Source organism: Saimiri boliviensis, chromosome 12 (assembly GCF_048565385.1).
Source record: "Saimiri boliviensis isolate mSaiBol1 chromosome 12, mSaiBol1.pri, whole genome shotgun sequence".
In the NCBI taxonomy this organism is placed as follows: domain Eukaryota; kingdom Metazoa; phylum Chordata; class Mammalia; order Primates; family Cebidae; genus Saimiri; species Saimiri boliviensis.
Genome location: NC_133460.1, coordinates 39,469,112 through 39,481,330, shown reverse-complemented (window position 1 = coordinate 39,481,330; position 12,219 = coordinate 39,469,112). Strand labels below are relative to the sequence as shown.

The 12,219-nt window shown below is 41.5% G+C and overlaps 1 protein-coding gene across 1 annotated transcript in view; it reads left to right on the top strand.

Moving 5' to 3' along the window:
• The window catches only part of CCDC6 (coiled-coil domain containing 6), a 115,899-nt gene extending 109,996 nt beyond the window's left edge, over positions 1–5,903 (top strand). Inside the window, exons 8-9 of the mRNA XM_003928701.4 lie at positions 69–193; positions 1,577–5,903. Of these exons, the coding sequence (XP_003928750.1) occupies positions 69–193; positions 1,577–1,771 (320 nt within the window). The 3' untranslated portion in view covers positions 1,772–5,903. The remainder of the gene's footprint in view (positions 1–68; positions 194–1,576) is intronic.
• The last annotated feature ends 6,316 nt before the right edge of the window (positions 5,904–12,219 follow it).

The window sequence follows — 12,219 nt, the reverse complement described above, 5'->3', positions numbered from 1 at the left end:
CTTCTAGATAGTTGAAGACACCAGATAATTGAGCTTAAAATGATACTTAATTTGTTGCTATATTTCAGGTCTATCATATGCAAGTCACACAGTTGGTTTCACGCCACCAACTTCACTGACTAGAGCCGGAATGTCTTACTACAATTCCCCGGGTCTTCATGTGCAGCACATGGGAACATCCCATGGTATCACAGTAAGTGTCCACGGGGTAGGAAGCAGCACTTTAGTCCTGAAAGTGGTACTGACTGGTGTTCTGGAGATCAGAATCAGTGCCCTTAGATAATTGCCCTTCTTCCTGCCTCCTCCATCAGTTCACCTTGAAACTGTACAGACTTCGAAACAGTTTGATACCAAATTCTGGTATTAAAACTAAAATCCTTCCCAGGAGACAAAACTAACTTCACTTCCTATGAAAAAATACCCTTTGTGAAATATAATTTGAACACTGGCCAATGCTTCGATTGAACTCTGGCCAGCTCCTTGCTATAAAGAATTATTGTTGGTTGCCACAATGTCTAAAGGTATTTATTGTCTGCACCTTCACAGTTCACTGACCTTCAGTATTCTTCCTGAAGTTAGCCTTTCTTGTCATGTTACTCAGAATTTTCTCTCCTTGAATTACAAGGAAGCTTAAGTGCATCTGGTTCCAGCTCTACCCAAAGGAGTTTTTTCTTTAGAGTTGGCAATATAGTTGACAAATAGAGCCATTAGAAATGTAGCTAGTGGAGTGAAAGGATTGAAGGTATTTCCAATAACAGAAATACAAATATTTCAAGGAATAAATTCTTAAATTTCAAAGAAAAACCTTCTCTTAATAATGCATTTAAGGTATTTCTGAAGCTGTTTAGCCAGTCTGATGGACTATATGTAAAAGTAAGAACTTTTTTTTTTTTTTTTTTTTTTTTTTTTTTGAGACAGAATCCAACTGTCACCCATGCTGGAGTGCATTGGCACGATCTCAACTCACGGCAGCATCTGCCTCCTAGCTCAAGCGATTTTCCTCCCTCAGCCTGCTGAGTAGCTGGGATTACAGGCACATGACACCACACTTGGCTACTTTTTGTATTTTAAATAGAGATAGGGTTTTGCCTGTTGGCCAGGCTGGTCTCGAACTCCTGGCCTCAGGTGATCTGCCCGCCTCAACCTCTAAAGTGCTAGGATTACAGGTGAGAGCCCCCGTGCCCGGCCTCAAAAATAGGAAGATTTTTGTTGAGCTGTATCTTTCAGGATGTGGAAAACTTGTTGGAGATAAGCAGTAGAAGGAATTAGTGGCACACACTGACAGAAAAGATTTAAGGGGATATTTTACAGCTCTCATTGAAGGACCCACGTCCAACAGTTTGTTCAGCACAAGTTGTGCAGTAATTTTATGTAGCCTTTTCATAAGCGGAAGTGTAAAACTGCCTTATTTAAATTGTATTACTGGTTCAGAAACCAGTAGGGATGAAGAAGGAAATCCCTGGTTTCATGTCTTTGTTAGTTAGTGTTTGATCGGCCCCAGTGCCAAGCCAGGCTGTGTTAGGTAGAATGAGCCATCTGGACCTAGACTGACTTGCTGTTCCTGTGCCCTCCGCAGAGGCCTTCACCACGGAGAAGCAACAGTCCTGACAAATTCAAACGGCCCACGCCGCCTCCATCTCCCAACACACAGACCCCAGTCCAGCCACCTCCGCCTCCACCCCCACCACCCATGCAGCCCACGGTCCCCTCCGCAGCCACCTCGCAGCCCACTCCTTCGCAACATTCGGTGCACCCCTCCTCCCAGCCTTAATGCATGAGCTTAGTCTGAATTTCAAGTTGGGACTCATCCAATGGAGCCGTCTACTCAACGCCAAAGGCTTCCTTCTCTGGCATATTTGGATCTGACTTATTTGCACTGAGGTTATCTAGGCTTCACTATCCATTGTGTTGTAAATGTTTGTCAGAAATGCAGCCAGTGTTGTGGGTCTACAACACTAACCAGATGACTTTTTCCATCAGTGTTTTACTTGAATCTTCATGTACATCCATTCCCTGGCTGGAACCTTCGCTATTCGGTATTTGGTATTTCAGCAGCAGTGTGCAATTTTTGCTTGGCCCCAGAGCTTCATTCTCCTGGCTTTTAGGTTTGTAAAAAAAAAAAGGGATATCTTTTTTATATTTTTTTCCATGAATTTGCAGAAAATTACTGAGCTGTTGTTACCCTCTTCTCTCATTATAATAGTGTTTACCAAACATACCAATAATTCAGCACTACAATTCAGACCTTTGAAAATCTAGCTTTCAGCATAGAACAGAAAGTTAGATGAATCAGTGCCCAAGACATATTTTCTGTTTAATAGAACTTTCTACAGATAGACTTTTTTTACAGGTTATTTTCAGTGTATTATTGACATCCATGTCTCTCGTAAAACAGATGGCCTGAAGTAATGAATCATGTGGCTGTACCTTCACATAAATGGGATGGATAATTATCGTATATTAAGATGTGATTCTCTTTTTTATCCTTCATGTTACTCTACCTAACCTGGTCCCCTCTAACATGAGTCGATAAATGTTGTCCTACTCACCCGTGGTTTCAATGGCTAATTAGAATGTGCTATTTGATTTCTGCTGCAGAAGGCAGTGTGATTGTAACAAAAGCAATGTGGCTTCCCTCTTTCATTCTTCATTTGTGTTCTCCTAAAATAGAGTTTGAATAAATATTTTAAAGGTGCAAAATACTATTAGAAAATACTATTTGAAATGGACATTATAGGCATATCTTGGCGTAATGGCCAGAAAAATACTGTATTGCTTGGCAGAAAAGAAAAAAGGTCTAAAGAAAAGTAGCACATTAGCATTGACGGCTGCTTATTTCACCCAGCATAGCGAGTGCAGTGTATAAAGAAGTATATTCTGAATATATTATTTCCATTCATTTAGCACAAATAAATCATTTGGTTTCACTTTGCAGTGGAACACTGAGTCACTCTTTTCTTAATACTTGCAACATCTTAATTTTTGTTTTTCAGCAGTTGCTGTTTTGTACTTTGGTAGTAAAGTGATTTTTACCACCTGTGTTTGCATATTTATATATGCTATGGATGAAAACTTACTAGAGAATGTATATTTTACGACAAGAATGTGTATCTGTTGGATATAATCAGAACCGAAAATTAATTTATCAGTAATTTTTAAGAGTCCATGTTTTGTGACAACCATCTCCAATAGCCAATTCTTTATTAAACACACTCCTAAAAATAAGACACCATGACATTGTAGATATTTAATATTGTACAGTATAGAAACCTCCATTTTTGCCTTCGAATGCATATTGAAGAGTTAACAGAATGGAAAAAAAAAATCTTGTTGGATAATAGTGCTTGACTAGCATTTTAAGATCTTGAGAGTAAAAGCAACAATAAGATTTTTTTCACCTCTTCCTATTTCCACCCCCAAACTGAGACCATCACTCAATTGTTTGGAAGAAACTGTAGGTCTATATAAATTTTATTTATAATGTATGTATAATATACAGTATCATAGTACAGTTCTCAGATGCAGGGAAGAAGTTTGGCATTTAATCCTTGAGGCTTTAGGTTTTTGATACGATCAGACTGGGCCATGTCAAGCCCAGAATTTTCACCAACAGTTCACTGACCCTCCTGGTACATTGCCATTCCAAGGAATTCTGAGAGTAGGCAAACAAATTTTGCCTTCATGGTACAGTTCTCAGTTTTTCTTATAGGAGAAATATGGTATATGTTTACAAGAATCTTTTATGAGATCATAGATTTCAATGCTGTGGATAGTGTCTCATGCCCAAACAAGAAAGTCCATAATGGAATAATCTTCCCTTAGCTTCCTATCGATTTAGTTACCTCTTGAAAGCACAAAAATTGAAACATTGCCATATGTTGAATTTTTAAAAAGCACTTGGAGTGAGCAAACAGTTCCTGATAAATGCCTTTTAGAGATAGGTTCTTGACATTCAGGCATCTGCAGAAGTGTTCTGCTGGTTCCCCAAGCTGTTTCACTTCAAAGTACAACACAGCTCCTTCAAACAGCACTTTTTCAACATAAATCTAGTTGCCTCTCCCTGTGGTGGGCATTCAGAACTGATAGAACAAACACTACTCTTTTGAATTTGATAGTTCGTGTCCTTTGAAGTGTTTAACAACCCTATGCGGAGCCTGTGACACTTGGGTAGTACCTGCAAGGACAATTTCTTGGCAATTGTCTAGCTACCAGGGATCAGTAAGATTCAGATTCTGAGCCCATAAAGGCAAAAGCCCCTCTCACCTATGGGAAGCTGACTTCCCTCAGGTGGGCACTTCTTATGGGGACTGATTATGGTTACTGCCATTCTGTTACCCACTCTCCCAGGCGAGCCCTGTATTGGCTCCCAGAAGGCCTTTGTAAAATCAGTAGCCATCCTGCAGGCAGGCGGAAGCAACAGGGGCTTCAGTAGCTTCATTTTCCTGTCTTGCAGACAGAGACCCTTGGCTACCACTGTGCTGCTAATAGGATAAGTACTCTGTTGCCAGATTACCATGCCTTTTATACAAAACCAAATTAACTTACCTAATACCTGACACCTCTCTGGGCTCTGAACTGCTTTTTCTCATCAAGCATGCTAGCACTCTAGACAGAATTCTAGAAATTTGGCAGATAGTGGAAGTCTTTAATTGAACTTACTCCTTTGTTGACTGAAAGGAGTTTTAAATTCTGAGCTCCTGAGATACTGACTAGCAACCATGGAATGAATGTGTGACCGGAATGTGGCTTTGACACCAAGTGCTGCTGTCCCTTTGTAATTGGCTTCTAATGGATTCAACCAGAAATAATTGATAATGTGAATTTTTGTTAATTGTTCACTTGTAGGAAAATAGAATATGTAGACATGAACTTTTCCTGCACGAAGCCTTGCTTTTAGAGGATGCCCTATAAGGCAAGAAAAAGCATAGTAACTTGTGCTTTGAGAGCTCAATATTTGTATCTTATCAGTACAGAAGAAATATTTCTGTGTAACTTGATCTTCTGTCTAGTACTTGTCTTATAGGTAACCAACACTGAAAACTTTGTAGTGATGACTACCAAAGAAATACATAGTAAAACAACCTTTTATTTCCAAATTGTTAAAGAGCCAGCCATTGATGCTGCTACATGAGTTCCATGCTCAAGAGCCATTGTAAGAGATTAAGGGGTTTCTAGGTTTTTGGTGTTTTCTTGTTTTTTGTTTTTTTCTTTTTAATTTTTGATTAAAACATACACACAGCTGTTAGCAAAAAGTTATGGGGGGCATTTTCTGGGATGCTCAGCAGTTCTTATTAACTGCCAAGCCCAGACTGCCTCTCGTGAGGCAATTGAAGGAATCCTGTGTCTTGATAGCGCGGGTGCTGTGTGTGCGTGCGTGCGTGCGTGCGTGTGTGTGTGTGCATTCATGCCTTAACTCGGGTTACTGCTCAACTTTAGTTCTTGACTTAGTCTGCATCGTCATCTAGATTGTTTTGTACATCTCGGTCTGAACTTCATCCTGGCAAAAACAAAGTTGCAGGCACAACAGTTTAAGAATGCATTCCTCCAGAAGAGTATCTGGTCAGATTGACCCTGAGCCTTCTTTGGACTTTATTTGGAACTTAGCCTGGAAAGCAAAACTGGACTGTCCAACAGAAAGATGTCAACAAGGAAAAGAGGAGAGCCACGCGCTAGCATGCCTTTTGCCTCTGCATATCTGTGCACACTGTATGTTGTTCATGATAGCTTGTCTACAACTTGACTAGGTTGGAGTTCTGGTAATAGTGGCAATCTTGACATTCTTGGTCAGAGTTTAGAGAGATGTAAGACTTTCAATTAATGTCTTATTTACTCCTTTATGTTGATTAGTCTTTGATACATGTGCTGAATCAGAAACCTAAATAAAGATAATTTTTTAAAATGTACCTGTTGAGCCTTAAAGTCTATCTCTTTTCATTTCACTCTTTGGGAAAAACCAACATTGTTTCCCTGTTGCTTCTGACAGACATCTAACTTAAATTGTAAACTCTAAAGGCTGCCTTAGAAAGTAAACTTAAACAGCTGGGTGCAGTGACACACGTCTGTAGTCTCAGCTACTGAGGAGTCTAAGGTGGGAGGATCACTTGAGCCTGAGAGTTTGAGGCTGTAGTAAGCTACAATGGTACCACTGCACTCCAGCCTGGGAAAAAATAAAAATGTAAACTTAGGAAAATGGCATGAAAGGGGCTGGCATAACTTTTTTTTTTTTTTTTTTTTGACAGAGTCTCACTGTTGCCCAGGCTGGAGTGGAGTGCTGCAGTCTTGGCTCACTGTAGCCTCCACCTTCCAGGTTCAAGTGGTTCTCCTGCTTCAGCCTCCCAAGTAGCTGGGACTACAGGTGTATGCCAACATGTCCAGCTAATTTTTGTATTTTTAGTAGAGATAGGGTTTTGCCATGTTGACCAGGCTGGTCTCAAACTCCTGACCTCAGGTGATCCACCCACCTCAGCCTCCCAAAGTGCTGGGATTACAGGTGCGAACCACCATACCCGGTTAATTTTGTTTTTTTAAGCCTTTTCAGTGAACTTTATAATGGATAAATTTCAAAAACAGTAACAGGAATGGGAAGAGAGCAGATCTTAAAACAGCAAATGTGAGAATGTTCCAAGTACTGATTGGCGTAGCCTCATGTAGTATAAGGCAAGCACACGACGCACAACAGGTAGAGCGATGAGCGAGCAGAAAGCTTTCTAGCTTAATTAATAATTTTGTTTCTTTTTTTTTTTTTTTTTTTTTTTTTGAGGCGGAGTTTCGCTCTTGTTACCCAGGCTGGAGTGCAATGGCACGATCTCGGCTCACCACAACCTCCGCCTCCTGGCTTCAGGCAATTCTCCTGCCTCAGCCTCCTGAGTAGCTGGGATTACAGGCACAAGCCACCATGCCCAGCTAATTTTTTATATTTTTAGTAGAGACAGGGTTTCACCGTGTTGGCCTGGATGGTCTTGATCTCTTGACCTCGTGATCCACCCGCCTCGGCCTCCCAAAGTGCTGGGATTACAGGCTTGAGCCACCACGCCCGGCCAATAATTTTGTTTCTTAATCAGAGTGCTGGCTACCTGGATGTATCAAGGTTTTGAAAATTCATTTAACTATACACTTACGATTTGTGCATTGCTCTGTATTTGTGTAGTATTTCAGTTTAAAGCAGTAAACCTAGGAGGTTTTGAAAAGGGAAGCCACACCCATTTCCAAAACGTTGCATACAAACACATACATGTACAGGATTTGGATGTCACATCCGGGATGTTTCATAAGCTTTAAAGTTTCAATCCATCGGTATGGTGTTTTTTTCCTCTGCCTTGTTGGAAGCATGGCTTTGGGATCAATTCTAGGTTTGAATACCAATTGTTTCCCTGGGATAGTTACTTAACTTTTCTGAGATTCAAGTTCCTTACCTGTAAAATAAAAATGTTATATGCCTGGCTATAATGAGAAAATTGATGTGAAGGTACAGGATAGTCCTTCACACATAAAATAGGACATGGACTAGTCTCTTCCGTATCTACCCAATGACTTAATATTTGGGGTAATATTTTGGACATGCTTGGGGGGGCATATGGTTTGTCAGTTGCATTTTCGTAAGCCCGTAAGCCCAGAGTAGTTAGAGTCCACATTTTGTGGAAGAAATGCACAGTACTCGGCGGGATCCTCTTAGGCAGGCGTCCCCAGACATTTTACACAGGGGGCCAGTTCACGGTCCCTCAGACTGTTGGAGGGCCGCCACACACTGTGCTCCTCTCACTGACCACCAATGAAAGAGCTGCCCCTTCCTGAAGTGCGGCGGGGGGCCAGATAAATGGCCTCAGGGGGCCGCAGTTTGGGGATGCCTGCTCTTAGGAGTATGGTTTTCAGGAACCCATTTGTGATGCCATTTTTTTTTTTTTTTTTTTTTTTTTTGAGACGGAGTTTGTCACCCAGGCTGAAGTGCAATGGTGCCATCTCGGCTCACTACAACTTCTATTTCCTGTGTTCAAGCAATTCATCTGCCTCAGCCTTCCAGGTAGCTGGAATTAGAGGTGCCTGCCACCATGCCCAGCTAACTTTTTGCATTTTGGTAGAGACGGGGTTTTGCCATATTGGCCAGGCTAGTCTTGAACTCCTGACCTCCGTTGATCCATCTGCCTCGGCCTCCCAAAGTGCTGGGATTACAGAAGTGATGTGATGCCATCCTATGAGTACAGACTATTTAAATCTAGGCTCTTTTCTATATAAAAGTAAATAAACCTTCAGTGAGTTTTGACTGACCGGCTTAAGCAGAATTCCATTTTAACTCAGTGAAAGCAGTAAGTTTTTAATTTGGTTGAAATGACCAAATGACAACACTCCTCTCTACCCACGGAAGCTGGATTTTAGTTATAGCCTGGTGAAAATATTAGCAAAGGAATTACCCAGGACCTCTGGATTCAAGCCTTATCTTTGTCGTGCCCTAGCTTGAATGTTCTGTTGGTGGAGATAGCTGTTTTTATTTCAGGTCGAGTTTGAAGAAAATAATTTAAATTAAAAAGTGCTCAAAAACAAGTAAGTAAAGGTTAAGCTGCATGTGTAATTTATAAAATTTTAATATCTTTTAAAGGCTATGTGTCCACGTGGTGCTTCTAAAATTGAAACGGTTGTTCTAGAACATTTTTTGTGTCTATGTAAAACTCTTAAGTAAATCTAAGAGGCCCTTGTTTTAACAGGTAGGCTATTTAAATTAAAAACTTGTGGAAATGCAATTATATTCTGTCATATAATTCAGCTCAAACTTTTAAACATTCTTTAGAAAAACAGGAAGAAGTCAGTGCATGGTAAATTACGGTTTGTGTCTGATGTGTATGTTGACATAAGAGATTGAATTTCTGTCCCTTAAAATTTTCTGTCCAATATCAACTGTGATTTCATACTGCATTGAGTGCTATTGAGCTAAACATACTTAGATCTTTTTCCAAAGGTCTTATTTTCTGATACTCCACTGATAACTTAGTGCAACTTTCAATGTTACTAAGTACACCCAGAGGAGATCTTAGTAACATTAAATTTTTCATCTTAAAAGGGAAAGTCAGACTCAGCAAAACAGATGTTTTCTGAGAGAAACAATGATAGAATTAGCAGACAGGGATGTGAAACGGGACTGATAAATGTTCTCCATGTATTTGAGAAGACAGAGCGAAGCATAAGCATGGTAAGAAAAATTTTAAAACCTGCCGGGCGCAGTGGCTCATGCCTGTAATCCCAGCACTTTGGGAGGCTGAGGTGGGCGGATCACCTGAGGTCAGGAGTTCGAGACCAGCCTGACCAATATGGTGAAACCCCATCTTTAAAAAAAACATAAATAAAACCTAAATTGATTTTTAAAGATAAAAAATACAATATCTGAAATTTAAAACAATAAAAATCATTTAAGTCTTCTGTGGATTTATTTTTGTACTCTTTGACTGTACCTGAGAAACATTAAAAGGCACCCCTGCTGGTTGGTCACAGGCATAATGGCTCATGCCTATGTTCCCAACAGTCCTCCCAGCCAAGACAGGAGCATTGCTTGAAGCCAGGAGTTTGAGACCAGGCTGATCAACATAGTGAGACCCCCATCTCTACTAAAAATTAAAAATTAGGCCTGGTGGTGCATGCCTGTTTTTCTAGCTACTCGGGAGGCTGAGTCAGGAGGATCACCTGAGTCCAGGAGTTTGAAGCTGCAGTGAGCTATGATCGTGCCACTGCATTCCAGTCTGGGCAACAGAGTGAGACTCTGTCTTAAAAAAAAAAAAAAAAAAAAAACTGGGAGGCTGGACGCGGTGGCTCACGTACTTTGGGAGGCCGAGGCGGGCAGATCACAAGGTCAAGAGATCAAGACCATCCTGGCCAAAATAGTGAAACCCCATCTCTACTGAAATATATTTTAAAAAATTAGCCGGGCATGGTGGCACACGTCTGTAGTCCCAGCTACTCGGGAGGCTGAAGCAGGAGAATTGCCTAAACGGGAGGTGGAGGTTGCAGTGAGCCGAGATCACACCACGGCTCTCCAGCCTGGCGCCTGATAACAGAGTGAGACTCTGTCTCAAAAAAAAAGAAAAAAAGTGGGGTTGTTTTGGGGCAGAGAACTGTTCAAATTCAAGTTAAGCCTGGGATCTACTTTTCTCTCACCAGGGAATCTTTGCCTGTGTTCTGGTAGACCACAATTGGGAAATTATTAACCCTGGGGACTTACTACCGAAATCCATCACATTGATGTTGGGCATGAAGCCTCAAGGCTTAGGGTAGCCAGGTACTGCAGAAAGAATCCTGTGAGTTCAAGTCTGGTCTAAGTGCAATTTTTAAGCTTCTATTTCCTCTTCTATAAAAGAGGAATGAAAATGATGTCTTCAGGATCAAATGAACATGTTAGTGTTAAAACTTTAGATGCCATAAGGTTCTTTTTTTGTATTATAATTCACTATTTCCAGTATCATTTCATTCATCCTACAAATACTCTTAAAACGCCAATTATATCAGCCATCGTGTGTGGCACTGAGAATGCAGTGGGGAGCAAGGAAGCTGCAGTTCCTTCCCAAGCGCGGTGAGTGTTGGGGTCGGGACTCCCCAGCATCAGAAGAAAGGAAGGGTCAGTGGAAGCTTCCAAAGGAATTGATCTTTAAGCAGTTCATTGAGGAACAGGTGGAATTTAGATGAAGGGTCTTGGACAGAAGGATCAGCCTGTGTGGAGTTGAGGGAGGGATAGGTCCCTGAGACAGACTTGGGTGCAGAAAGCTTACCTGCAAGGTGATTCCTGGAAGTAGAGGGAGAGTAGAGAAAGTGAGGCCAATGAAAGGTAAGTTAAGAGCTGGTTAGCGTGTGGGCCACTGGAGCCGAAGGCCACCAGGGTATCCCCAGGGAATAACTCAGGATATGCTTCAGCATTGGGGTCCACTGGCTCCTTTCACCCATTGGTTGAATGTGCCCCTGGAGAGAATGACCCCCCAGCCCAATTTGGGTTTTCTGGATTGTGTTTAAGAGACTTCCTCAAAGGCTCAAGGCAGCAAAGCCTCAAGTGGCCACCCCATAGTTAATGAAGGATGCTGGCAAGGTTCATGAGTGTCCACAATAAAATCAAGTGGGCCACAGGGCTTGATATCTTGCACTAGGTCTGTTACAGGTGGCCTGGGGGGCTAAAAAGCTCTCACCATCATTTGGTTTGACCTGAACAGTTCATGAAAATTTGAAATCGTTTTTAATTTAAAAATGAAGGCCAGGCACCATGGCTCACACCTCAGCACTTTGGAAAGTTGAGGCAGGCAGATCACCTGAGGTCAGGAGTTCAAGATCAGCCTGACCAACATAGAGGAACTCCATCTCTACTAGAAATGCAAAATTAGCATTACAGGCATGGCGGAGCATGCCTGTAATCCCAGCTACTTGGGAGGCTGAGGCAGGAGAATCGCTTGAACCTGAGAGGCGGAGGTTGTGGTGAGCCGAGATCATGCCATTGCCCTCCAGCCTGGGCAACAAGAAGAAAACTCCATCTAAAATAAATAAATAAATAAACAAACAGTAGACTTGTGTTTGTAAAAACCCAGATTCCTAATTTCTCTTGAAAGGCAGGGCCTCAGGACCTCATCCCTCTGTTGCACAATCATCTAGGGCTGAACAATACCAACGATACCTATCCCCTGGCATACAGTATTTCAGGTGTGAAAGAAGTTTGATGTGGCTAGAGCTTGTGTGCATTCTTGGAAGGGAGAGGCAAGAATTGAAACCCAGTTTGGAGAGAGGTCTGTACCAGAAGTTCCCAGCACATGTCCAGCTAATAATAAGATAGTTTGTAGACACAAGGGACTGTGATAAATCAGTATTATAAGCCTCAAGGTTGGTCAAGATATGAGGTAAGATCACAGTGTTAGTGCGTTCTCTCAGCTGTGATACTATCTAATGAGCTCCTTACTCCCCTTACTATATATTCCATATAGAGCATGATTTCAGCAGAGATGAGGATGTGCTCATAGGTCTAGGGTTACAGAGATGAGTCAGACAGGCGTATGCTGATAAGTGTTCCACACTTCTGCTTTCTGAGAGGATAGCTCTGATTTTTATTGCTTGCTGATTGTTGTAGTGTAAATGCCCCCCACCGCGGCTGATTTCAACCCACCAATGTGAGTTTGTTGAACTTGGAGAGACATGTGCCATAGTATACCATTGTGTAGTTTTTCTACCAAACAAATATTTTAAATATAAATAACCTTAAGAGCATGA